The sequence below is a fragment of the Prinia subflava genome, chromosome 8 (genome assembly GCF_021018805.1).
Source record: "Prinia subflava isolate CZ2003 ecotype Zambia chromosome 8, Cam_Psub_1.2, whole genome shotgun sequence".
NCBI classification, from domain to species: Eukaryota; Metazoa; Chordata; class Aves; order Passeriformes; family Cisticolidae; genus Prinia; species Prinia subflava.
Window position 1 is genome coordinate 26676551 of NC_086254.1, and position 26673 is coordinate 26703223.

Sequence of the window (26673 nt, forward strand, 5' to 3'; positions counted from 1 at the left end):
TTGAAATGTCAAACTTCTGAGCAGCATCAAAAACATTTACCAGTTTTATCATAAAAATACCAAACTAACAAAAAATGAACAGAAGTCTTCAATTGCTGTACCATGAGAACTCATCACAAGTGCCAGTGTACTGACAATAACACGCCAATTCCCCAGTCCAAAACTCCAGGAATTTGAACTACTGGAGGGAGATGGATGCTACCAGCTTTTCTGACTAACAACAGGAATATTTCTCTTTTAGCTGAGAAAAAATTATATGGAGTGAAGGACTACCTGTGCACTTAAAACCAATATTATTTAAAACAAAACCACGAGCTCTCCTCTTACAGGAGATCTCTCCCTCCTCCCTTGGCCTCTCCAGAATATTTCTAAGCTACTACCAAGCAGGGAGAGCAAAGTACAGCACACCATGTAATAACTTTAATTTTTCAGTTTCTTCCCCACTTACCTGCCACAGCTTTGCAGACACTGTGCCCAGTCACTGCCTGGCCAGAGGGTGATTAACAATTACAACCAGCTCCTGCTGCAATTCAAGGGATGCTCTGACAGGGTTTTGGCCAAAAGTCAAAGGTATTTCTTTCCACTTAATTTACAGACTGTTTGGGGTTTACAAACAGTGTCACACACGGTGTCAGGTGAGCACAGCCCTGCAGGAGCTGATTCTCTTTTTCACTGATCTCCCACGGGGCTGCTGCCAGTGCCTGTTCCACAGCAGGGTTGGGGAGCAGCCTGCACACAGATTTGTCTGCATGCAAGGAATAATCATCAAATTCATGTATTAGCAGGATTAGGCCATCAAAATTATTAGGTTAAGTGGTTCATGAGGGGAGGGATGCAAAAAAACACAACCCAAAAGCTAAATATTCAGTACAGAAGATCAGAGATGCTTCTTGGATTTTCACATTGATAATGAGAATTGTTCCTGATTATTTTCTTTTATAATTGTACTCCGAAGTGTGTTTTATGCCCTGATTCTTCTGGAAACCACTTCAGCTGTGTTTGAGGGAGCAGGCTGCCCTCAAGGAGAGGCTGTTTTATTAAACCTTCACTAGACAAACACAAAAAAATATTTCAGATGCTTCAGACACCTTTCCCTGCTTAAAAACCAACCAAACCAAACCCACTGTTTGCTGATGCAACTGATATATACAACAATCAAATGCCAAAATTCATGAAATCCATACATTCAAAACAAACAAAACAGTATAAAAGCACCCCAAAGTGCATCTTCAGCAAACAGTATCCCCTCAGGTACACTCATTTTTTACTGTACCAAGAAGAATAAATCCAAGTGGAGAAAAGATTTAGAGAGAAAAATACATTACCAAATACAGATAAATTTGTTTTTAATAAAGGAGTTAATTTTCTTTCAATCCTATATAAAACAATAGCAATTAAAAACTTCATTTTTGAAAGTAAAATATTTACATATGAACAATAACTGTGCAAAATTTACATGAAAAAAAAATGGAAAGACAGGATTTCCTAAAAGACAAAATAAAAGGGGTGTAACAGTTGTCAGGTGTTGATAAAAATACTGATCAGCATTCAGTTTACACGCAAGAGAGTTAAATTCTACCATGAGAGTTCACACAAAGAAAGCCAAAGTATTTACAGTCATAAAAGTACTATCAATAGACAATTTAATACAATAACCTCTGAAAATATAAAGAACCAATTAGTATATTTGTAATAAAAAAATAGGTACAAAGAAGGGACTTTGCTCTGGACATCTTTAAAGTAGGCCCACAGCTTGCATACAGTCTTTTAGCAAAATAATTATAGTTTACATAGCCATTTTTATGTTATGTGCCAAAAATTATGTACAATTACTGACAAAATACACCAACCATTTTTCAACACTTGATTCACACTGAGAAACAGTCTTTTGATGATTCCTCTCAACTTTTGATTTTATTTAATCTAAGCTTTCACTTTAGCTAAAAAACACAGTGCAAGTAAAATATATTTATGCTGAAAAGGTTTCTCTTTTTTTCCTTTTTTTCCTTTTTTAACTTTACAGCTTTACAAACTATAGCAAATAAAATGCATTTTTACAGATGCTGCTAAAACATTCAGAAGTAACCCTCCTTTATGGGATTTCAGGGCCTCTAATAAGCAATAATGTGATTAAAATTGAGATTATGTTTAAAATTAACTGTATATCCCTCTAGATTTTGAGAATTTGGGGGCAAGATAAATATTCTTTAAAAAAATCAGTTTGCTTTGCTAACTGACTGTTTAAAAAAAAAGCTAAATGAAATGAGGTCATCCGCTGTAGACATATGCCTATGTAATGGATTTAGTTGAATAAAACGGAACTAAAATGAACAATTAATGTGGAAACTGCTACAGGGCTGACAAAGGGTAGCTAGTTATTTGCTAAACGATTCCATCAGTCTTTATATATGGCTTGTTTGGCAAGAAGGCCACTCAATCAAGAGATGAGTTAAAATTTAATTGTCCTTTTATAGTATCCACAGGCCTTGTAAGTATCCTCACTGTTACAGAAATGTATTTCTCTTATACTGAAGAGTTTATTTATAAACAGGAATATAAAACTGTTCCATGTAAAGAGGTGGTTGTTTTTTAAACAATATCCCATTCGCTCGTTACAAAAAGGCGTCATTTGCAAATATATTAAAAAATGTCCTCAGGCGTCTCTCCGTCAAAAATACCTTGATCTTTTCCATTTTACTTAAGGAATGCTTTGTATAGCAATAGTGAATGGCTTGTCTCTCGCTCATTTTCTAAACAAAATATGAGGTCCCTGAGGTTCACCCGCGTTATCCTTTGTCGCGTAAACTGTCTGGTTGTTCCAACTCCAGAGCTGCCTGGGACTGCTGCACTCGAACCAGAGCCCTGGAAAGAACAAGAACAGGTCAATCAGTCCATGCCTGACAGCACTCCAAAACTTTTCACAAGAACGTGTCACCTAAGAACTGTACACAGACTGGAAGCTGTATGCTACCAAATCAGAGATTTCCTTTTTAATTCTGATTTATTAACAACAGTTGAACAATCAGAAGTTTTCAGTGGCATTCAATACAGATTAAAAAGCCCCAAAGCACTGCCTGTATTTTTAGGAAGGCACTAAGGGCAGGCAATCCCAACAACCAAACAGAAAGGACAGGATTCTTCACAATTCCAGCACAGAGATGCCAAGGGCAGCCCTGGAGCTGGGGAGGATTCCTATTCCCGGGACTGTGAGGCCTTGAATCATGTCCTAGATCCCCCTAGATCCATGGCAGGATGCTCTCCTGGTGACAACAGCTGTAAGCAAGCCCAGGACTATATTTAGGAGAAACTTTCCTAGACACAGTCACACATTCTCTGATGACCTCTGGATGCTTCTCAATCTCTCAGCATCACTCATCCCTCTGCTACACACTGGGAGTTTCCCAAAGCGGCAGGATAAACAAGCAGCATATTATTATATCTATCACTGAAAAAAGAAGAAGAAGAAAGGAGAAGGCAGCAGGAAAGAAACGAGCGGCCCGGAAGGGCGGGGAGGGAGCGGGACGGGGCCAGGCGCGGCTGCAGCAGCGCGCAGGGCCCGGCAGATGGAGCGCTCGGACCGGAATCCGGGCTGCTCCCTCCACTTCCAGCCGGGAATCTCTCTTTGCTGACAGGTGATTCACCTAACAATGAATTCTTCTGGGAACGGGATGTATTTCTGTGGCTCAGCTACGCGTTCGTTTCCCCCTCTAATTTAATTTACTATAATAATGTTATCTTTTTTTTTTTTTTAATGAAACTTTCATACTTCATGACACCAAACACACTCCACTAGTGAATAAAGACTTAGCTGCCTCTGAGTTTGGAGAATTTTCAAAACTTTATCTTAATAAAAACACCCAGACTTGAGCAAAGCCCAAATTTGAGTGGTGCACGAGCCATGTGAATAAGCTGCTGAGGCTCCCACTAACACGTGTGAAAATAATGTATTTCATGAATGAACATTAATGATGATCAAACCAATCTACACCCGCACTGGAAATGATCACTGGGTTAGCAGAACTCTGTTCAGTGCAGGTGAACTTGTTTCACCACAGCACTAACAGTCAAGTCAGATTTTTGATTCTCAGTCATTCTGTTGACCCAGCAAACACCAAATCAGTAAAATCCTGTAGTTAGGGCTGCTCAAAGGCTGGATTTTCAAGGGATATTTTAAGGCACTTGCACACTTTGGCCATCTAATTTTCACCCATTCAGTGGAAATTAGAAGATGCAGAAAAGTATTGGATGCTAATTAAATTTTCTCACATACATATGATTGCTACACAACAGAAAGAATGGCTGGAAGGGGTTTTATTCTTGGCTTTTAAATATTCTTCAGTGAAAGCTCAAGCCTGAGCTTTATTATGTAGACCATAATATTTGAAATGCAAAGGTAAAATTTCAAGAGTCTTTAAAGACACAGAATTATGTATGGAATAAGTTAAGAAGCTTCTTGGTAACTTTCAGTAAAATCACATGGACACAAAACTCTCAAACTGACAGTAACCTGTTTTGTTGAATTTGGAAACAAAACAGTGCAATTACTACTTAGAAGTGATTTTACATGTAATTAAGAGTCAGCATTTGTAGACATCAAAAGCTTCCATTTACAAATCTGTGTCTAAGTAACAACAAACCTTATTTTCCACACTTCTTGTAATATGCCTTAACCACAAACTGCATACAAATGGTGACAAGTGGAGCCCAATTTAAAAATGTCAAGTGACACAGCAGCAAAAGCACAGCTGTGAGGATCAGATCAAAGGCAGCTGCTTCTTAATTAAACAGACAAAAAGATCAAATTTCCAGGGAACCTTAGTTAATTGGTTAACCAGTGATTAATCCAAGATAACTAAATTAGTCATATTTAGATGAAATCCAAACAAGTGTTCACAGGAGATGCAAAATACATCCCATAACCTAAGTGACATTAACAGACCATTAAGGTGGCACAGCTGAGCATGCAGGAGTAAGCAATGCCAACATTAACTCTGCATGAGGTACTTCACATATTCCTGTGAGACAACTTCATTTGTGTGCACATCTATCTTTGCAAAGTGCCACGTTCTGCAATTTTCATAATTTTAAACCACACCCATAAACCTTTAATAGAGTAATTTGTCATCTTATATAAAAACAAGTCTTATTCTCAGTAGCAGACATCTTAGTAAATTTCAAAACTTAAAATTACTTTAAAAGATGCTCAAGAGGCTTGATTTTTTATAAACAAAAGTAACACTTACTAGTATTCAGATTTTTCTCTACTGTTTTATATCAAGTACATGTAAATCACTGCTTCCAGCAATTCAGTATAAACCAAGGTGAACTCTTTTGAGGCTTTTCTACAGTATAAATGGTTTAGCACTGAAATTTCAGAATGCTCAGCGAGTAATAAACAGGATTATTAAACTATTACTATTCTGTCACTTGCTATCAGACACAAAACCCCACGGGGAAAAATCCTCAAATTGTGAAGAGAGCTTTTGGTCCAATAAATTAAAATATTCCAGAATATTTTGTTCTTTTTAAACATTAGAGAAATCCCACAATGAACATCTCATGCAGAAAGCAATTTTATACCATTTCTTGTTTATTAACTTGTTTAGAAATACAGCACATTATCATGTACCAGAATGTAAATTAAATGAATCAGACACTGAGCATTCTGATACCTAGACTGCAGAGAATTTTTTAGAGGACAGAGTCAGTAGAATATACAGAGGATGTGCAAGAACATCCTGATCAGATGGAACTGGTCAAACTGATCTGCTGTGGAGACACTAAAACTAAGGCAAATCAGCTGCTGAAGAGAGAAATTAGGCAAGCTCCTGTAACTTGAAGCTCCAGCTGTCAAATTTAACAGTGACTGAATTCTACCACCCCACCTACCTCAGCATTCCTTTGCACTTCAAGTTAGATTGGTTACAACAACAAAAATCACCTGGCAAAACTATGGAGGTCCAAAAAGCTGGGACTTCTTAGATCAGAGATGATTTTTCTAGCATCGCTCCAGTTCCATGAAACAGGGAATGGATTCTATTCACTCAGATTCTATTCCCTTTGCCACTACATTTTTAGGTGCTAAAAATTGATCCCACCCTTGGAGGGAGCAAATCTGAACACAAAACACTTCTGCTGCTCAGGGAGCTTCCACAAACTGGGAAAAAAGCTCTGAACAGAAAGGTTTGAACAGAAGCTGAGGCAGCAAAAGCAAAGGTGACAATTTTATACTGTACCTCTGTCCCTGATCCAGATCCTGGTGAATCTACTTTCCTTTTCTTCCTAGGACCGATGGCAGCTAACGCAGTCAGGTTGGCATCCCTCTGTCTCATTTGTGCTAGCTCTTGCTGCTGCATCTGTGTGTGCCAGAACAAGGATGGGTCATTATTTCTCTTTCAACTTCCAAAATAAAAGTTTATGATAAGTTCAGCACTCACCTCCTTGGCCTTCTGTTTCAACCTAAGCTGTTCTGGATCTTCTTGTCGAGATCGAGACTGTGTTGATAAAGGATGAGCCGGAGGTGGTTGGAGGAAAAGAAAGAAAAAATAATTCAGTTACACAAGCAGTTAAAGATTATATATGAAAGCTTTTCTTAAATTTCAGCAGGAAGTGAGGAGTATTTATCACTCCCACAGAGGACAACAGTGGTAAACAATTTTAGAAATTAAAAGTTTTCCTTTTCTTAATGTATCTGTTTTTGAAAAGGGTATCCTATTTTTCTGCTTTGTTAAAGATAGCAAAGGAGTAGCCAGGCAATTATGCCTTAAATGTAACCATAACAAGACACAAATTACACACATCTGTGAACTGAATTACACACTCTGCATATGAACAAAGGAATCAGAACAGCACTTTTTGGAAAAGTTCCTCCCCTCGCTGGGTAATCAGGCACTTACTCAGAGCAGATCTTTCTGCTACACCTACACACACAGGTCAGGCTGCAGGCTGAACAAAGTGCACCTGAGTGACCCAAGATCATTTACATCAGCAACTGCCCATTTCACCGGGCACTTGCAATTCCTTGTGTGTGTCATACTTTTAGAATAATGAAATCATTTAGATTAGAAAAGACCTTTAAGAACATAGAGTCCAACTACTTCCCCAGCACTGCCAATCCCACCACTAAACCATGCCCCCAAGCACCACATCTACACAATATTTCCAAGGATGGTGACAACCACTGCCCTGGGCAGCCTGTTCCAGGGCTTGACAACCCTTTCAGTGATGAAATTGTTCTCAATATTCCATCTAAACCTCCCCTGATGCAACTTGAGGCCATTTCTTCTCATCCTGTCAAATCCTGAGTGTTGTTAATCCCTTACATTCTTTAGGCCAACAACAAAATAAATTTGGATGTTGACATTGTGAACATATGGTAGATCACAAAACTAACAGAAAACATAGGTTGTTTTTTGAATTATTTCTAGGCTGCTCTTATCTAATCATATTAATTCTATATTCACTGAGTAAAACCACAGTTTAATATTCACATTCACGTTTACATGAACTGCTTTCTATTTATTGTATTTCTACAATTTGCAAAAATGTCTCTGAATTCTATTTCTAGTCTCCAAAATACCTGTAACCTCTCTATTACATTCAAGAGTACCACCAAGCTATAAAATTCATCTTTCTTTGCCAATGCAAAATGCAAAAACTAAATTTCAATACTCCTTTTAATTTGGGAATATGCAATGAAGAGTGGCAAAGAAGCTGTTTCCCATTCTTTACAATGAAAAGCAATACTGAGCTCTAGTTAAGAACATTCATCAGGCTCCATCTTTGAAGATTAGTCTTTCCCTTCATTGCAAGTGTTTTAGAATGAAAAGAAACTCTGCAGTCTTGATGTCAAAAATGACACTTTGCAAACACGTGTGAAAGCCAAGCACTTGCCTTTGCTGCGCGCATTAAAATTTCCCTTTCTTGTTCATCTTTACGCTGCTTTTCTATTTGATCAAGTTGTTCAAAGAACTTGAGCTGTGCCCGAACGTCACTTGCTTGTTCATATCTTTCATCATCCTGAAAATACAGCAAATATGTTTCTCATTACTCCCTTAAAAACAAAGCTGTTAACTTGTACTGTACTGGGGAAGAACATACACATTCAAAGCTCCAGTGTTCACTTTGTCCTTTTCAGACAAATAGCAGGAGTATATTTACACCAGTCAAACCAGCTAGAACTCTTAAAAGCATTTTGTTCTATTCCATGAATCATCAGATTTTGACTTCTAAACTAATATCATCACAGCTTTAACTTCTCAAACATATTTCACAAAGCTGTGTGTTTTTTTTAAATGCTGCTGAGGCATTTGCATCTATTAAGAACACACATCTGTCAGATAGCAGTCTCCTGGGAATTCAAAGCAGTGCTTTTATCTGTCTGACTCTACAATCACTCACACACTAAACATTTGACATAATAAATAAAGGGGAGGGCACAGCTTCTCTGCATTTGTTTTAAAACCATTTTGTATATGCAAGCTGAAAAGTTCCAGTCACCCATGTGTATTAATATCTTAATGGAAGGTGAATCAGTCAAAGAGAATAAACAACCTGATTTCACAGAACAAAGGACACCTGAACTCCTGCATTACAGTCAACACCACAGCCTGCTGAATTTGTGCAATTTTGCCATTTGATTTGAGCAATTAAATACAGTTACCTTGTAGGAAATATTCCTTTGTTGAGCAGTTTCTGATAGTTTTTCCACGAGGTTTTGTAGTCTTTGTTGTGTAGCATGTGATACGTAGCTAACTACATCAGGATGGATTTCTGTTATCCCGTGTTTTTTACCTACAATCAGAACACAAGTGGGTTGCAAGAAATCATTTTACAATAAAATTAAATATGAATATAATCTCAGTCATAGAAATTTTAATCCCCTTTTCTAAATATGATTTGCAGGTTTTTCTCAGACAAGGATTAAACAGGAAATTACTCACATATTAAAATTCATATTAGTTTAACAAAATTGACAATCTATTAATAAATGCTGTGTACTGCAGTGTAACAAAGAATTCAGGATTGCTTTTTGTTCCACCGTCAATTCTAAATTACTAAGTAAAGCTGATAAAAGTGCTTCTGGACTTGTTTCATTGTGTTAGGCTTGCTACACCTTATTACTTTATACAGTTGGACTTTCAGCCAGACTGAGCAGTTTTGATGTTGAATTGCCACTTGAGAAGGCAAATCTATGTTTGCTATTCCTTGACACTATTCTACTTTTCATAAGACAAAAGATTTCCCACAAGCATCTGAATATACCAGAAAACACCACAAGGTAACGACTCCAGCAATTTTTCATTATTCAAACCAATTTCTATGCAGAATGCCTTCAATTAAACCTCAGAGTAGTGAAATTTGTTTTTATTCATGTTCAAGAGAAAAGAACATACCTATTTCTAATATCCTTCTTTGTAAAGGTGCTGGGAAAAGGAAGGTTTCGTCTTTACAGGACCTTGTTAACGTGCCCACAAGCTCAGAGTTTGTTGCCAATATCCGAGCACTTTCTTCTGACAGGTTGACTCCAGCCATTGATGCAACATCGTTAATGTCATCATCATCCCTTAAAGGAAGGAAAATTTATTATAATCATAACATTTAGAGCTTATCTGCACACACTGCTATGATACCACAGCTGCATATAATGAATGCCACCATAAACCTGAATACTTAATTTTACATTTTATTTGCTTTTTATCAAAGATTTATTTGCTTTGATAAAATACAGCTCATTTGTTTGTAAATGAGAAATTACTGCTTTGACTTCAAAGAGCACTAATTTTGTACTTCCTGTTTTTTCCAAGATCCTTTCTTATGAAATGTTTCAACATCTTGAGAAACAAGAGACCAGACGAATCACTTCTACAAAACAACAATAATCTGCCCTCACCACAAGGACAGGCTGTACATCCGAGTAACTCAGGCAGAGCTGGGAGAAGTGAAGGAATGAATTCCACTTGCTTGTCTGGGCAGGATTTGTTTATGAGGTTTAGTGCCAGCTAAATGCTAAAACCAGTCTGGCACGAGTATGTCCAGCGCTGTTTGTTGAAGTCTTTAATGAAGAAGCAAACCTGCCCTCAGAAAATCCACCTCTAGGTTATTGTGAGTTTTCCCAGAAGGATTCAGCGCCAGGAAGGTTTGAGTTCAGCTGCCCAAGCAGCACATGCACAAACATACAGTTCCTCACCTAAAAGAGCCTCCCCCAGGTTCTTTCAGTTTATTCTTCTGAGCAGCAGCTACTTGTGTCGAAACAGTGGCAATAGCTTTGTTTCCAGGCAATACTGCTGGTTTTACCACAGGTACTGCAAGAAGACAGACAGGATTTGTACTCCATCAGTAAGAGTTCACACGTGCAAGCCAGTCACAGGTAGTTGTGGAAATAGGTCTGGTACAAAGAGTTGACCTCAAGAGCTTCTGTCAGCATTTCACTCAGGTAAAAACAGGACCTTTCCCACATAATTCCAGCAGCCAAACCATTTCTCTGTCAATGCTGCCCTGACAGAACTGTACCCCCAGCCACTATGGCATTACACATTTTAGCAGTAGTACAAACAGGGCACTTATGAACTGACATTCACAGAACCACAGAATGGTTTGGGTTGGAAGGGACCTTGAAGATCATCTCATTCCAACCCCTCTGACACCTTTCACTAGACCAGGTTGCTCCAAGCCCCCTCCAGCCTGGCCTTGAACACTTCCAGGAATGAGGTATCAACAAATTCCCCGGGCAAGCAATCCCTAATTGAGATAATGCTATCAAATATGGCATATCACAAGAATCTTGACCTCTTACCTGTCTGGAGCTGATTCAGTTGGATTTGAGGAGTAGTGAGCATAATACGACTGTGTGGTTGCCGCAATGCTACCATGGGTGTCTGTGTCAACGTTACTTGTGGAGGCCTTATCAATGCCCCTGCTTTTTGAGACTGCTGGATGACCTGCAAATAATAAGGAAAAAAAAACCCTGTAAATAATCTGAGAATCAGCTGGGAAGAACAAACCCTATGAGGACTTTAACCACAAAGCAATTTAAGTTATACTTCTTTTCTCAGATCTTTGACTGAGCTGAACTACCAATTTAAGAAGCACTATCAAAAAAACCCCTGTGCGATATCGAACGCTGCACTTGAGCTCACGTACCAGTGGCGTGGACTGCCCTTGTTTACTGACACCAACTTGTGTGGGCTGGGTGAGGCTGATGACGGGCTGCTGGAGGGTACTGGTGACAGTGGCCGTGGCCTTGCCCGCCGTGCGCTGCACAGAGGAGCTCAGCAGCACGGCCGCCGCCGACGGGATCGTGGCTATCGTCGCCTGCGTCGTCGGCTGCTGCTGCTGGCTCTGCTGGATGAAAGCTGCAGAGTCTGGTGTCAGCTGTCTCAAGGCAGGTAAACTCCTCTGGAAAGGGGAAAGGGAAGAGTTTTGTTGAGTTGTTTAATGCTGGCTCACACAATATTAATTGTAAAGATGCGATGTGTTTGGTTACAGTCCGTTGGATGGGTCTGTGTGCACTGAGGGAAGGTGAGCACACAGTAACACCAACCCACTCCTATTTAATAAGCAGGACAGAGGGACAATATCCTTTGGATATCATGGACATCCACCCTACCTGGAACTCCTGGTATATGTTTAACAACCCAAGCCCATGCTGCCTCCTTTGACTGTCATCCTATGGCTTAAAAGTCAAATTGGAACATCAGGGAAGATTTCAGAACAGCTCAACAGAGACCACACTGTTTTAGTGGCTTCTTAAATTAGTTGTTTTCTTATGGCAACAACTTTTGTCCTCAGGAACAGCTCAAGGTCGAAAAAGCATTTAAGAACCCAGAAATGTCAACACACACCTACAACTATATCCCTTAATTACACATGAGTTAAGTAGTTACATTCTTACTATTCAATGCCGTTGTATTTTCACTGATGGTAAATGTTTTGCAATAAATACTATTTTGAAATTTGTCCAACTACTATAAAATTCATGTCAAATGAATTTATTATTGAGAGGTGACAAATTTCCTGCTCCTCCAAACCAGTTTACAGCACAGGCAAAACTTGCCCAGAAGGCACAGTTTTCTATATTACTGAATCCCTTTGCATTCTAAGACTAAAAAGAGAGCAATAAATCAATTCAAATCAATTCATAGGTTTGTGGTTTAAGTCATAGAAAGAAAACTTTTCAGATTTCTCAAAAGAGCTACGATGTGTCACCATGGTAGAAGTTACATTACTGACTGTGCCAATGAATCATAGTAACAAACTCTAGGAATACACAAGAAGTATTTTTCAAGGGAGCAAAAGCCTAACCAGGCACCATTTAAAACTTCCTTTAACATCATTCTGGAATTCCACCTATAATGGCAAAGGATGTGCTTGTGTTCATTGCTGCTGATATATAAGCACAGAGATAATGAAAGAATAGTGAAGATAAGTTACCTTCAGGAAAGGCACAAGGTAAGGTTGAGGTGAAGAATTAAGTTCTCTGTACAGCCTACTGGTGAAGTCTTCAGGTTCAATTTTTCCATCCTTCAAAACAGAAAATCAAAATGAACAAAATTGTAGAAATTAATTTTTAGAGACATCCAACACCAAAAATAAAATTTAAGACTTGGGAACATACTGAAAATCAGTGTTTTTATCATCCCTCACTATTTTTAGTTATCAATAGCTTTATGTAGTAACTAACTTTACTACAAACTTCAAGTAGTAAGACCTAAAGACCTGTGGTTACTGCATGGTGGAATACACAGCTTCACCATAACTTAAAGGTTGCTAACAAGTAGACTAACCAATACTAGTATTCTCTAAAAGTATTACATATATCAAGCTTTTCTATTAGTACCAGGCAACGTTAATTACCTTTTTTTGTAAAAACTTTGATTTCCTACAATCAGCTATTGCACCAACTGTAGGGTTTTCCCTCAAGTACATAATGTATATTTTTATTAATTGTTTTATCAAAATATAGAATTTAAAGAGTCACTACTTGCATTACTCACACTCCAAATGAATTCATGTTCTCATGCATGAATATAAGCAGCAATATCTCAGTTATAAACTTAATGGAAAATTTATTATCTATTTTAATTCAGAAGCGGCAAAGTTAATTTGATTTAGCTCAGATTTTATAAACTCCATCCTCTGAAGAAAAACAAACAAACAAAAACCCAATTTGAGTCTGAATTTGCCCAGATGCTGTATTTTACAACTTCTGATTAGCTTTTCTTACCAGCAGATTCTGTACTAATTCCTTCACGTTAGCCGCAGTCTCTGTGGACTGTTTTCCAGATGATGCCAGTTTTATTAATGTGGACAGAAAGTTTTTGCATTTCTTCACATTTTCCATAGTTTCCTTGGACAGAAGGGTAAAAGGAAATCAGTCAGAGAAAGGAAGACAAACTCCTTAATACATGATGTGACCATATACTCCATGAAATAAAGTCCTTTAGTTCATCAGTGCAGAGTAATACAGATACATTGTCCCTCAGCACTTAAAACATAGTCTGAAATTATTATTTTTCTTCATACACTCATATGTATTGTACATTTTTGTTATCAAAATTTAAGGAATTGTGATTCTTCATGAAATTAGGAAACACCAAGTATTTTAAGAATGGCGCACTGTATATGGGAAAAATGTGTTTTAGCAGGATAAAAAATAATAAAGCTGCTGTTTCACAGTGCATAGTACAAGGATTCTCCCTGCTTTGCAATCCTGGAAACGTGCAGCTTGAATCAATCAGTGCCAATTGCTTATCCCTTCTTATTCTGATTCTCCTCTACAATGCTGAACAATTCACTGTTCTATAAAATACATCTAATATATTTTTAAATAAGTGCTTTAATACTGTTACAGAAACAAAAACACTTTGACACCTACCAAAATTCAAAGTGAACTGTGCCCACCCCTTGTAAATTATACAGTTCTATTAAAGTTTACCTTTTCAAGGTCAACAGCTCACAGAATTCCTGCATCTTTACTAATCTCCACTCCCATCTGTGTTTACATGTATGTGTACATATGCACATCATGCATATGTGAGTGGACAAAAAGAGATGTGACATTTCTCAGTATCTTACTGTGGCAGCAGTGGAGGTGGCCGTTGTCCCTTGCACTGTTCTCTGAGGAGTTCCAGTTTGTACAGCTGTCGCTGTCCCCAACGTGGTTGTTTGTGCAGTACCACCCAGAACAATCTGAGGCTGCAGAGAATACAAACACAAGATTATTTTCCTTGGAACCTACCAAGAGCCTGTTTTCCTGAGCCATCAAACAGGGAGTGAGCCACAGGCCAGTGGAACACCTTTCAGAGCTGCTATAAATAAGTTGCTCATGTGCAGCCTGGTGCAGTGGAAGGAAGAGGCCACCAGGTGGCACTAAAAACATTCGAAACGGGAATTCCAAAAGTTGCTCAAGAATTGCGCGATTTTTGGTCACTGAATAGAATACCATAAATATAATCTCAGCCAGTGGCGTTTCAAAACTCAGCTAAAACAACTGCTGAGTTCGTGTGAATTCCATTTATCTTTTTGCCTGTTCTACATTAAATGCCACTTCCAAAGGGAGGAATTTCTAAAAAAATTAACTGACACAAAAGCTTGGGTCTTATCAAAGCCTTTGTGATGAACAATGGGACAAAACATTTTTCTAGTTTTGTAAACAAATTGGTAATTTGAAGTAGAAATACCAGCTCCAAAGAACCACCATTGCAGGCAAAATCTTCTCACATACACAGCTCATTCATGGGCTTCCAACAGTCTAATTATTAACAACAACCCAGACTGAGAGACAAATTCCTACCAAGCTACAACTGACACTCAGAATGTTCACAAATCATTTGTGAGCTTGCTATTTATATAAAGATGCACAGGAAAAGAGGTACCCCTGCTGCCAAAGCTAACTTTACTGTTATTTTGGGAGAAACTAAGGGAGACAAGGATTTCATTTGTCTCATTTTTTTTTGAAATCAAGATAAATAAAGTCCATGGTGTGCTCATTACGGCACAAAATATGCAGATGGAATGATGGTGGTTTTTGGGGTTTTTTTTTTGTCCTGTATAACAGCAGTGCAAATTAAGACGACTCAGTTAGGTAAATTAACTCTTAGATCTAGAAAGATCACTGGCATAGGGAAAGGCTCTCTGAGGGGAAAAAGGTTAACTGGATGCATAGGAAAACCTGCATGTTTTAAATTAAAACTCTCTAATCCTGTCTACTCAAAGGATGAAGAAAGCACAATGAGACAGATTAGGCGACAGCAATCATATTGTATCACTGCTGCCTGGACGCCACGGGGAGAATTTCACACTCTTGCACTGCTTTTTAAACTCCCAACATCTCAAAAACAATTTCCAAGCAAGCCCAAAATGAACAGAGGCCAGCCCAGACTGACATCAGTCTCTCCATGAGTTATCAGTCTCCAGAAGGACACAGACTCATGTGAAAGGGAGAAGGCTTCAGGAAGAGAAGGCTGCCAGTGCAGTCCTCTTTGCAATTGTAAATTTTGCTGCAGAATTCAGAGGACTGCAGATCCATCACAGGAATAACACCACAGCCCCAAATCCAAAGGGAATTCTTGTCACTTCCCTTAAGCAGAAAGCATAAAGGTATTTTATTTTATCCAGCTCTGTGATTGTACAAACTACGAACACAATACCTTTACATAGAGATATGTATAAGTGTAATGTGAAATTATAACAATATACATATAAAAATGATACCTGTACATCCAAAATACACACTGAGACCTGCAGATGTTTTGGAAAGGCTAATCCAGGAGGCATTCTTTCCCTGCACTGAGCAGTTACACTTCCTGTGTGCTGGCAGTCTGATGCACACACTACTTCCCTACACACTCACTTGCACAACCGGGGGACGCTGTAGCGTTGTCGTGGCTTGCACTGTGGTTTGAGCCTGAGACACTTGCTTGATGATAGTAGTTGGTGTCACCTGCCGTGCAATAATGGGCGTTCCTGGAGCCTGGGCAAGAGGAAATCACAAACACATCAGTGCCTGTAGTTAAATACCACCTGCTTTATCTAGTGTTCTGATTCTGCATTGTTACAAATATCAAAGAATGCATCTGAACCACTAGAAAACTCTGAGAAGGATTTTCAGTCTTGAACTTAATGCAACTGTCAAAATCTCAGTGTACATATATCCATATTAATTTTTTTCTTTTAGTCTTGTATTTATTCTTGGGAGAAGAGTTGTACACATTAACCATATATGGTCTTCTTTATATCAAAGTTTTCAACTTAATGAAATTCAGATATGTAAAAATATTTTTGATGAGTAACAGCCAAGCTGTAACAGAATTAGGAACAAAATGCAATGCCTATGCCTTGTGGAAAGTAGATTTAGTTTCGATATTTGGAAGAAATTCTTGGCTCTGAGGGTGATGAGGCCCCAGCACAGGCTGCCCAGAGAGGTGTGCACTCCCCATTCCTGGAAGAGTTCCAGGCCAGGTTGGGATGGGGCTTGAAGCAACCTGGTCTAGTGGAAGGTGTCCCTGCCCACATCAGGGCACATTGGGTGAGCTTTAAGGTCCCTTCCAACACACACAATTCTGAGATTCTATGAAACTAAAAAAGACTGCATATCCCAGTTAGATCTATGGTTTTTTCAAGTCACTAACATCACACCTTACTTTCCAGTAAGAAGTACTGGAAAAGTACTTTTCTTTCGTTTGCAGGGAAGAAAAGTTCTCAGCAGCACAAGTTGCTGGACTGACCTGCACTGTGGATATCTGCACTGGGGGTGCACTGGTCGGTGTGGCAGGACGAGGAGTCAGAGTGTTCTGAGGCTGAGACTGGGCATGTGCCTGTGCCTGCATCTGTGCCAGGGCTTGCTGGGGGATCATCAGCAGCTGCCCGTTCTCACTGCGCACCAGCACCATGCCTGCAAAACACACAGTGGTCAGGGAACACACATCCTTTGCAAATACCAAAGAACATACTTTTCTGTTTGGTTTTTTTAATCTAAGTTGGGTACATATGTAATTAATGTACTGCTGAAGGACTAGGCAGTTAACAAAAGAGGTTTAGAATAAAAGCAAAATACCCAGCTGCATTATGGCTTTTTGTCTAGAACAGCCTAATTTCAGAAATATTCTATCTAATGCTCAGTATGGTGTGCATCAAAATACAGTGAGTTGTATCTGTCCCAACCACAAATATTCCATGTGATTGGAAGTTAAAATGAGTAATCCTGCAAAAATCCTACCTGCTCTTTACTAAGAAATTTGTTTCATGAGACACTACAAATAGAAGAAAATCCTGGCATTAGCCAAGATTTGTTAGTTTGTCTTTAAGAGGGGAAGAAAAATAATCAAACCTAGGCTCACCATCAACAGCAACACAATTGTCTAAGTTCTAAATTAATTTCCCATAACCAATTTAGTAATGAAAGTGGCTATAAAATCATAATCTCTCTCATGTGCATCAGCAACAGACTGCACTGTGCCATGTTACACCCCAAATGAAAAATAAAACAGAGAGGGAAATGAGGAAGTCATTCCCTGCTCAGTCACTCAGATCAATACACTTAACCCCACTGGGTAGCTGTAGGGAACCAGATTTTAACAGGCAGATTTTCAGATGTAATTCTCTCTTCCTTGAAGGCACAAACAGGATCTAGACAACATGAACAGTTTGCCAAGAGCTCCTTCATTCAGCATGCCTCACTCAGTCCCTGAGAGCCTCAGGACCTCATCAGTTCTGAAAAAGCCACCTAAGGAAACAAACTGGGCACTCAAAATTAGTTGGCTTTTCTGAGCAACTACAGGAAGAACCTTTGCCATGAAAATCAAGAGGCACTAGTGAAATCAGAAAGTTTTCCTTAAGTGTTGTTCAGTGAATCAAAAGCCCATACAGGCTCCCCAACAATATCTGGAGATGTGGTCTATTGCATCTCAGAGCATGACTACTTCAAAAGAATCAAGCTTTTATTTGCTTTTCTATTCTGGTGAAGTGCTGAAATGATTACAGACAACGCCTTACACAGTTTTCTTGGACAGTGTTACAAGTAAACTGCAAAAATTCATATATTGATTTCTACAAAAATGAGTTAGTTGACTTGTCCCTAATTTTTTCCTTACATTCTCGACATTAACTCTCTTCTAATGAAGCAGAGTCACACAGAGATGTTAAACTAGTTTACATTCAAAATGTGACTTTCCGTCACAACTTTTAAATAAGGTAACTTATTTAAAAGGTAACTTACTCTCCTGTAACTTATGCAGGGAGAATTATTTCCTTTAAAACAGCAAAGGCACACACCACCACCCTCTCCATCACATCTTAGAAGAACTTAAAGACTTTAATAGAGAACACAGAGCTCAATCCTGAGGGCTGCTCACTGGAACCACCATTACTTTCTCATCATCAGCCTAACACTGTGGGGAGGGGGCTACTGACAAAAGACAGAGAAACTGAACATTTTAAAGACTAGAGAATGACCTGCTACTACATCAAACCTCATTCCTGCACCAACAGGACTTGGCATCCTCTTCAATGTGCAAACATAAAACCTTGGGAAATGAACTCATTTTTGCCATCCCTCATAACGATCAGCTGAAGCAGCTAAACGCTGAATCAGTGGAAATTTTCAATATTATTATAAGTGAAATCATCAGTACAGTGCAAATCTGATTAGGGGAGCTACTTTCAAGTCAACATCAAATATTAAGGCTTGTTGAGTACTATTTCTAGCAACTGAAAAGGCCCCATGTAACTACCTATGCCTGAGATTTCAGAAGTCCTTAAATGCTACAGAACTATACTGACATCCCATATCAAACCCTTTTTCCTAAAATTCACCAGTTTGGGGGTTCCCTAAGATATCCTAAAGTTAATGCGCCATCCAATTTTTTCAAAGATTTATATATTTTTTTTTCCTTACAGAAGCAACATGAGAAACACTAAGCCTAGTTTTGGATGGGAAGATGTGTTTAAATAAACTTCTTTCTCAGTGCAAAAGTGGCTGAAGTTATTTGACAGCACCAAGCCAAAGCAGCTCCCTGCAGATGAGACTTTGATGGCATCAAGCAGTGGCCCAGAGTTCTGTGATACCTGTTCCTACCTCCAGCTCAGCAATGTATCTGCACCACACACCAGCACTGCCAACTTACTGGCTTGCTCCCCAAAATATGAATGAGGGAGAAAAGAGGGGAAATAACCACAAAGTGAAGGTTCAATACCCCTGGAGTGCAAGCACAACATCTGAACAATGAAATATTCTCCCTGAGCTACATGCAAAATTAGAACATGCCTACACATTAACATAACACAACTGCTCAAACAGACAGTTGAAAAGCATATTAATGTGAGCTTTAGAAAACATATCAAGAAAGTTCAATTTTTGGCAGCAGACAGACAAAACAATCATTTGTAATTCAAACCCTGACTCTAAGCACTACCCTGTTAGATTTCTAACTACGAGAAGTCTGAAGTTCTTCTTTCAAGTATTGAAGTCATAATAAAAAAGTAACTCATACAAAGCCACATTTATATCTATCCCTATTAAAATAGTTCTTTCATTCCCACTCAGATTGGATACACAGTTATTTTTAGTTTATATAGTTTCTAACATGTCATTAAGTCAGCCTTTACCACTGATAAGTTCCTGTGCTACATACAAACATAAAGACAATTACTACCATCTGAGCAGTCTTGCATAAACTTGAATCACAGTGTGATGATATGAGACATTTTACCTGCTTGGAATTTTAGCTTGTTGGTGTTTGGGTAACTTTGGAAAAGGTGTAAAAATTCAGAATGTGATGAACTTGCAATTTCTGTGCAGAAATTCTCTAGTACTACAGTGTGCAGGCAAGGAAGTTTTGACTGAACAAAAAACACCCCTCTAGCTTGATGGGAATTCTTTAAAAAGAGAGATGGAGCTGCTCTCTGAGCTTCTCTCCCCCTAGTTCAACTACAGACTCTTTTCCAACTCAATTAGCTAAAAAAGGAACTCACTAACCCAAAACTATACCCAAGCTGGCATTAAGTGGATTTTCAGTGAAGTTCAGAAGGGTCATTGGAGATAACTCAATTATGAATTAAAAACACAGTCCCATTTATCTCCTACTTCTAAACAAAATCACTGTGGGACTGTAACAGCCCCTCTCTCCATCCATACATGAATCTCAGTTAACAATTTGTGACAGCAGAGAAGAGGAAGGGCTGACAGCCACATCAGTAGAAAAAGAAATTTCTTTCCAAAACTTACATTTAAAATATTAAATACAGGTAAGTATAACAACCTCAAACCCCAATGCATAAGGCTGCAAATGCCAAATGAACCAGGTCAGAACTGACTACCAGGTACTAGAAGACAGCAGGAATTGTATAACTTATCTCACTGTTTCAGTTAAATCCAGCAACATATTTAAAGATGGAAAACATCTTTCTGTTCTATCAACCAGGTTTTTGTTCCTGGATTAATGGATTAATTACTATTTGAGATCAAACAGCTAATAAACATCACTGGAAATGTTCAATTAGAAAAAGGTGACAACAAAACTTGGCCATTTTAAATATCTTTCCACCTTCTTTTTCCTAGAAAGTCTGATCACGTGTACTCTAAAATCATATTCACTATTAAAAATGCAAACATTCAAGAATTCTTTCCAAGTCTCTCATTAAAAAACTAATTAAAATTAAAATTAATTACCATTTTTTGTTAGAAGTTAGATGCTTAAGAGAATCCTGAAAGAGGTTCAGATTTTAGTTTGAATTAAACAATTCATCATGGCTCCAAACGAAGGATTAACAAAACTTAGTTGGCTGTTTCTGATGCCAAAAAGACTTGTGTTCCTGACCAGCACAATGGACAACTCACATGTTCTTGCTGTGAAGACCTTCCCAGATCAATCCTGTTTACAAGACTGTCTGGGATGGAAAATGCCATCATTATGTGATGTAGCTGCATGATTCTGCAAGGTCGTCTTTGCCTCTTGCTTATTTGTAATTCCATTTGCTAATGATATTTCCATTTATAAAGTCTTGTGCTTTGGGGTTCTCTTCTTTGTTAGTGTTTTTTCAATTAATAAAACGTGTAAAATCATGCACTGGAATAAAAAGTGAAGAGTTTTGGCCATAGGACATATCAGAAAAACACAAACCAGACTTTTTTTCTAATGCTTCCCTCTTTCTTCTTTCTTTGCAACATGGCATGCCTTAACAAAGACTAAAGAAAAAAATTAATAGAATGATAAAGAAAACTAATAAAATATTTTGTAGCCTTTGCAAACCACTGATTATCTGTGTAATTCCAAAGACATACAACTTTCTTGCTAGAGATCCCATACCTCCAAAAAAAAATCCAAACTGAAGCGCTTACCAGTTTTTACTGGTAAATCTTGATTAATAATATTTATAGGAGCTGGACTTTCCCGTGAGGGAGATGAAGCCACCTGCAGACACAGCAGGCACCTTCAGATCGGTGTTGTGAGGAACTGAACACTCCAGCAGTGTCCCCTCTGACAGCCACATCCAGCAGGAGGCCACTCCAACAGCAGCATATCCCAGTGTCACCTCTCAGGATAACACTCCATATCCCAGTGTCACCTCTCAGGATAACACTCACATCCCAGTGTCACCTCTCAGGAGAACGCTCCATATCCCAGTGTCACCTCTCAGGATAACACTCCATATCCCAGTGTCACCTCTCAGGATAACACTCACATCCCAGTGTCACCTCTCAGGACAATGCTCCACATCCCAGTGTCACCTCTCAGGATAACACTCATATCCCAGTGTCACCTCTCAGGAGAACGCTCCATATCCCAGTGTCACCTCTCAGGATAACACCCCACATCCCAGTGTCACCTCTCAGGGCAATGCTCCATATCCCAGTGTCACCTCTCAGGGCAATGCTCCACATCCCAGTGTCACCTCTCAGGATAACACCCACATCCCAGTGTCACCTCTCAGGATAACACCCTACATCCCAGTGGCACTTCTCAGGATAACGCTCCATGTCTCAGGGACTCCATCTCCAGTTGCAAGCACCTAATGGGAGGGCACAGCAAGGTGTGCTCGTGCTTCTCACTGGGCTTAACAGTATGCAAGGGCAAAACTCTTGTCTGTGAAACACCAACCCTGCACAGGACCCTGTCTGATCCCAAGTGGCATCATCTCTCTTTCTGATGCAGACACTCAACAGAGGAACAGAAGGTTCAAGCTTACAGATATTGCTTGTTACCCACAATGTAGCTCATGGTTAATCCAGATCAAGTCAGAACCATTACTAAGAATCCAGACTTTTAACAAGTTGGTTTTTTTCTGAGACATTACAGAATAATTAATGGATGTATGATCTTGAAAGTGCATGGAGAGTATCCTTTCCTAGTCTCCTGAGGAAACTCTCTTCGTAAAGTAAAAAGGTAACTATAAACTTCCCCAGAAGAAACAACTGGGGTCAGGGAGAACTGCTAGGTAGCAGAGAATCAATAGACACACATGCTGGTGCTCAGAAAGAATGTCCAAGCCTGAAAGAATAACCAGAGGACTGACTCCGGTGTAGAATCAGTGAATCAGCTTCCAGTGAAGAAAAGCAAAGTCCCCACAAACATCTCTAGAAAAGGAGGTTATTGATCATACAGTGCACTGACATCTGACAAATCTTCAAACCCTAACTACATTTGCCAGGGAAGTTCACTAAGAGATATCTTCACGTCAAAGCCCTTTGGGCCTTAAGCTCTTGAGCACACAGTCATTTGTGGCAAGATGCTGCAAATATTTGACATGGCAGAAAAATCTGACAGTGATCCTAAGTGGGCTGTGCCATATTAGCAGCAGAAAGCTTTATGAAAGAATCCTTTTGGTATTGTCAGAAGAGATTCTGTTGTAACCAAAGAGAAAGTGAGTGTGTGTGTATGGTTATGCAAGTTATCACACACACCACAAAAACCATCTAAAGCAAAGGGGGCTGAGTCCATGCTCTGGAACTGATTGGATCAAGTTACACAGGGACCCCAGAATGACAAAACCCTTACAAAAGGACAAAGTTTCTAAGATTTTTCCAATACAAAAATGGTGGAATACCAGGGAGAGTGCTGGAGAAAAAGACAGCTGCCAATACAAGCCACAGGAAGAACTTTCAGAATAAGTGGTGTATGTGACAGGGTCCCTTACCACAGAAAAGGAAAAGATAACCCAGTACTGACATCAGAGCTGTCCAGCAATCCACCATTCCTCTTCCAGTAGCTGATCCACCTGGAAAAACTGCCACTCTACAGGAATGAAAGCCCAAGGAAAGCAGAAAGAACCTACTCAAGTCTACTAGTCCTCTGCAGCTCCATGAAAATCTAGGTTATTCAAAAGAAATCTTCCCTAACACTAGATAATTTCTAGCAGATTTATTTACACATATTGAAGAGCAGCCTCTGTAACAAATCAGATGAGTAGCAGCTTAGGAAGGACCATACACCAGTTCATGAGAAACAGGGATTACAAATCAAGACAAGCAGCACAGAACTGTAAATGGTAACAGAGGTGGGGATTAGATGTTATTGAAGACACACTACTTGTACCTGAGGAGAAACGTGCACCACTGTTAAGTATATGTTAAATATACTTAACTTTAGGTGCTTAGAATTGTGCTTAGAATCGTGCTTAGAATCTCAGGAGGTCTGTGCTGCACAAGTCCAGAAAAAAATCTACTTGAACTTTCTTGCCAGAGCCTTTGACCTCATCAGCAATCTGAGCTTTCAAGTTTCATCAACAAACGTGTTTTGTAATTTCTATAAAGACACCTTAGCTCCACAAGGATAAGCACAGTGCCTAAGGAGAAGTCTCCACAGTGCAGGAATCAGGAGATATCAGCAAATCCAACAGCTCAAAGCGACCCCATGGCCAAGTGAGACTGCAGCTGCTCCAGAAGCGGCTGCCCTGCTCTGGCAGGACGAGGTCAGGCTGCACAAACACGAGGCAGTAGTGGATGTGTTCCCTGCTGAGCTGCAGGTCTGCAGGCTCCACGGAACTGCCAGGCAGTGACAGAGCTGTCCAGCACACTGGAGCAGCCTTTAATTCCCTCGTGCCTTGCTCCAGAGTGACGGGCACCCCAAAGATGTGAGGCTGAGGTTCTGCACACAGGACACACTGTGCCCAATGAAAGGGACCTGTTAAATGTTCAGCACCTGCTGCATTGAAGGTGAGCTGCAGATTACCATAAAAAAAAACATGCCATGACTGTCAGGTGTTGCTTCAGAGCATCTCTAATACAAAATACTTGGGAGTTTCTCCCAACAGGCACTGAAGACTGGCATGGCATAGAGTTTTAGACAAGAACTACAAAAGCAAATTCCATTTCCTTTTCAACTCATGTGACTCTGGAGTAAAAGAGCATTCTACCCAGACACAGTGCCTAAAAATTAAGATACAACATACAACTGCAGCACTCCACTATTGGCTACCACTGCTCTATCCAACCTGCACACACAGATTCCAACCAGCCATCGTGGGCTCAGAAACATTAATTCTTCAACAGCTGATTTTCTGATTGTTGTCAACACAGGTAAAAGACAGGTTTGCAAATATCCTCAAAAGAATCCTCACTGCAGTGCACAAAAAGTGAATTAAAAACAAATTTTGTACAGACCAAGCATGAAAGTTCACGTTATGAAAAACTGCTTGTTTTTTCTTACAAAAGAGTCAACAGACAAAAAACTCGATTTCATTTTAAAAGCTTTTACTTACTCTTACTATGCAAGAGTTCAGTTTCAAACAACACAACTGAACTGTACTATCTAAAAGGTAAAGAAGTGAATCATTTGTGGAGTATTGATTCACAAACCTTTTAAGAATATAGTTAAAGGAATAATGTCATGTTGGAATGCCAAAAAGACACTGTATTTAAGAGTGATCCCATATGTAAAAAATCTTACCTGCTCATTTGAAGAGGTGTGTAAGAATTGTTCTGGGAAATACATCATTTTATACAGCAACAATTGACAAATGCTTGAACAACAATGTGATTTGAAACTATTTTGACTTCTCTGGAAAGCTATATTCCTTGAAAGTGTGTTAACATTCCCTTCTAGTCAAGCATACAAAACTAAAACACCCGAGTGCTCTGTCAAATTGCAACCCAATCATCACACACATCTGTCTGATGTCGAAACAGCTAAGAAAAACACTATCAAAAGCTAAACCAATTGCTTTAATTATTGATCTCCAAACAATTCAGATGTAGCTCTGCCATTAATTTCAATATACTTAGATCAAACAACAAAGCAATTATACCAAAATCAGATTTGGGGTTGAGAAAGAAAGACACAAAATAAAGTGTCACTAATTCTTTACATCTGTTATTTTAAATAGGAGATTTTAAAACTCAACCTGTCTTCATTTGTGACAGTTTGTCTGTACCACGGTGTGTCAACATTAGTGCTGTTCAAGCACCTGAAGAAATGGAATGGCTGAGTTACTTTGCATTTGTTACCACAGTCTGTACAGAAATACTTAATGAGGAGTAATGCTTTAAATCAATGTTTTCTTCCTTCAGAATGCAACAGCCTAAAACAACTAAGTCCATGAGAAGCCATAAAGAACACTTTTCTTTAATTTGCCCCCACTGTGAATGCCCTACTCAAGGTATACACTCTTTGTAATTCTAGCTGATGCCACCTTTTTCACCCAGAGCTGGACAATTCCACTGACTGACAGCTCCCCCGGGCAGCCTCAGCACAAACATTCCCTCCACATCCTCCTCTGGGAGTTCATGCCTCTCTCACTGCCCATACAGAATTCCTCTGCTTTGAGAATATGCCAAACACTACGCCTGCAAGTTCAATACAAACCATCAACGGGGACATGATATTACATGCCATTTGGCTGATAGCAACATTTATTAGGTAGCTCTGCTTTTGCAGTTAGTCTGAACACAGAAATAGAATTATTTTCACACCTATAAGCTTGAATTCAGAAAGCTTTTCAACAAAATCAGGTTTCGTTTTGATTTGTACTAACCATGAAATGCACAGTCCTGAGTAATGACTAAGCTTAATGACTGGGTATGACTAACACTTATAAATAATTAGTGCCTTTTCTCCCCCTCCCCCATGGAGGACAGGGAAAGAAAGAAAATAAAATGATACACTGGTAAAAAAGGAAGAAAGAAAGGAACTAAGAGGTTGAAGCTCAGTGCATGAACACTTGTATCTTCTTCCAATCCACCCTTAATACTACTGCAAACACAACTGCACGTATGTCTGTTGAAAACTAATAACTCCTCAGGCTTGTCTTTTAACTTCCACACGGTTTAGTCACTGTCAGCCTCCCTACTCCACATCTCTTCTCCCACACTGATCCCTCCACAAATGCTCCTGTGGTCCCCTCCATGGACTCCTTTGCCACAGGAGCTGCAATTCCTCAGTGCTGCTCTTTGGAGCTGACACTTCTGACTCATGTGAGCACAACTGGTCCCACTCGCCACTCAGCCTGAAAGCACCTGATGTTATTATATTTGGAGAGAGGTTCTGAATCAAACCCTCCCTTAAAGAAAAACTTGATTAATAAACTGAAGGAAGGTGTGCAGACAACTTAGTACAGCCTTGCTGCCCCCCAAACCCTCTCAGAAAGACTCAAGCATAGCACCACACCTCATTGCTTGGGTTTTGTTTATATTTTGATATCTAGAGTACACATTTTTCAACTCCACTGGTTGTCAGCATA

The 26673-nt window shown here is 39.3% G+C and overlaps 1 protein-coding gene across 1 annotated transcript in view; it reads right to left on the bottom strand.

The window, feature by feature from the left end:
- Positions 1-1072: 1072 nt before the first annotated feature.
- Positions 1073-26673, bottom strand: part of TAF4 (TATA-box binding protein associated factor 4) — a 36545-nt gene continuing 10944 nt past the window's right edge. Inside the window, exons 3-16 of the mRNA XM_063404280.1 lie at positions 16728-16894; positions 15854-15973; positions 14077-14196; positions 13226-13348; positions 12433-12522; positions 11143-11397; positions 10796-10940; positions 10190-10304; positions 9396-9565; positions 8663-8793; positions 7894-8019; positions 6438-6494; positions 6237-6356; positions 1073-2862 (exon numbers count right to left, since the gene is read on the bottom strand). Coding sequence (XP_063260350.1) covers positions 2695-2862; positions 6237-6356; positions 6438-6494; positions 7894-8019; positions 8663-8793; positions 9396-9565; positions 10190-10304; positions 10796-10940; positions 11143-11397; positions 12433-12522; positions 13226-13348; positions 14077-14196; positions 15854-15973; positions 16728-16894 — 1907 coding nt within the window. The 3' untranslated portion in view covers positions 1073-2694. The remainder of the gene's footprint in view (positions 2863-6236; positions 6357-6437; positions 6495-7893; positions 8020-8662; positions 8794-9395; positions 9566-10189; positions 10305-10795; positions 10941-11142; positions 11398-12432; positions 12523-13225; positions 13349-14076; positions 14197-15853; positions 15974-16727; positions 16895-26673) is intronic.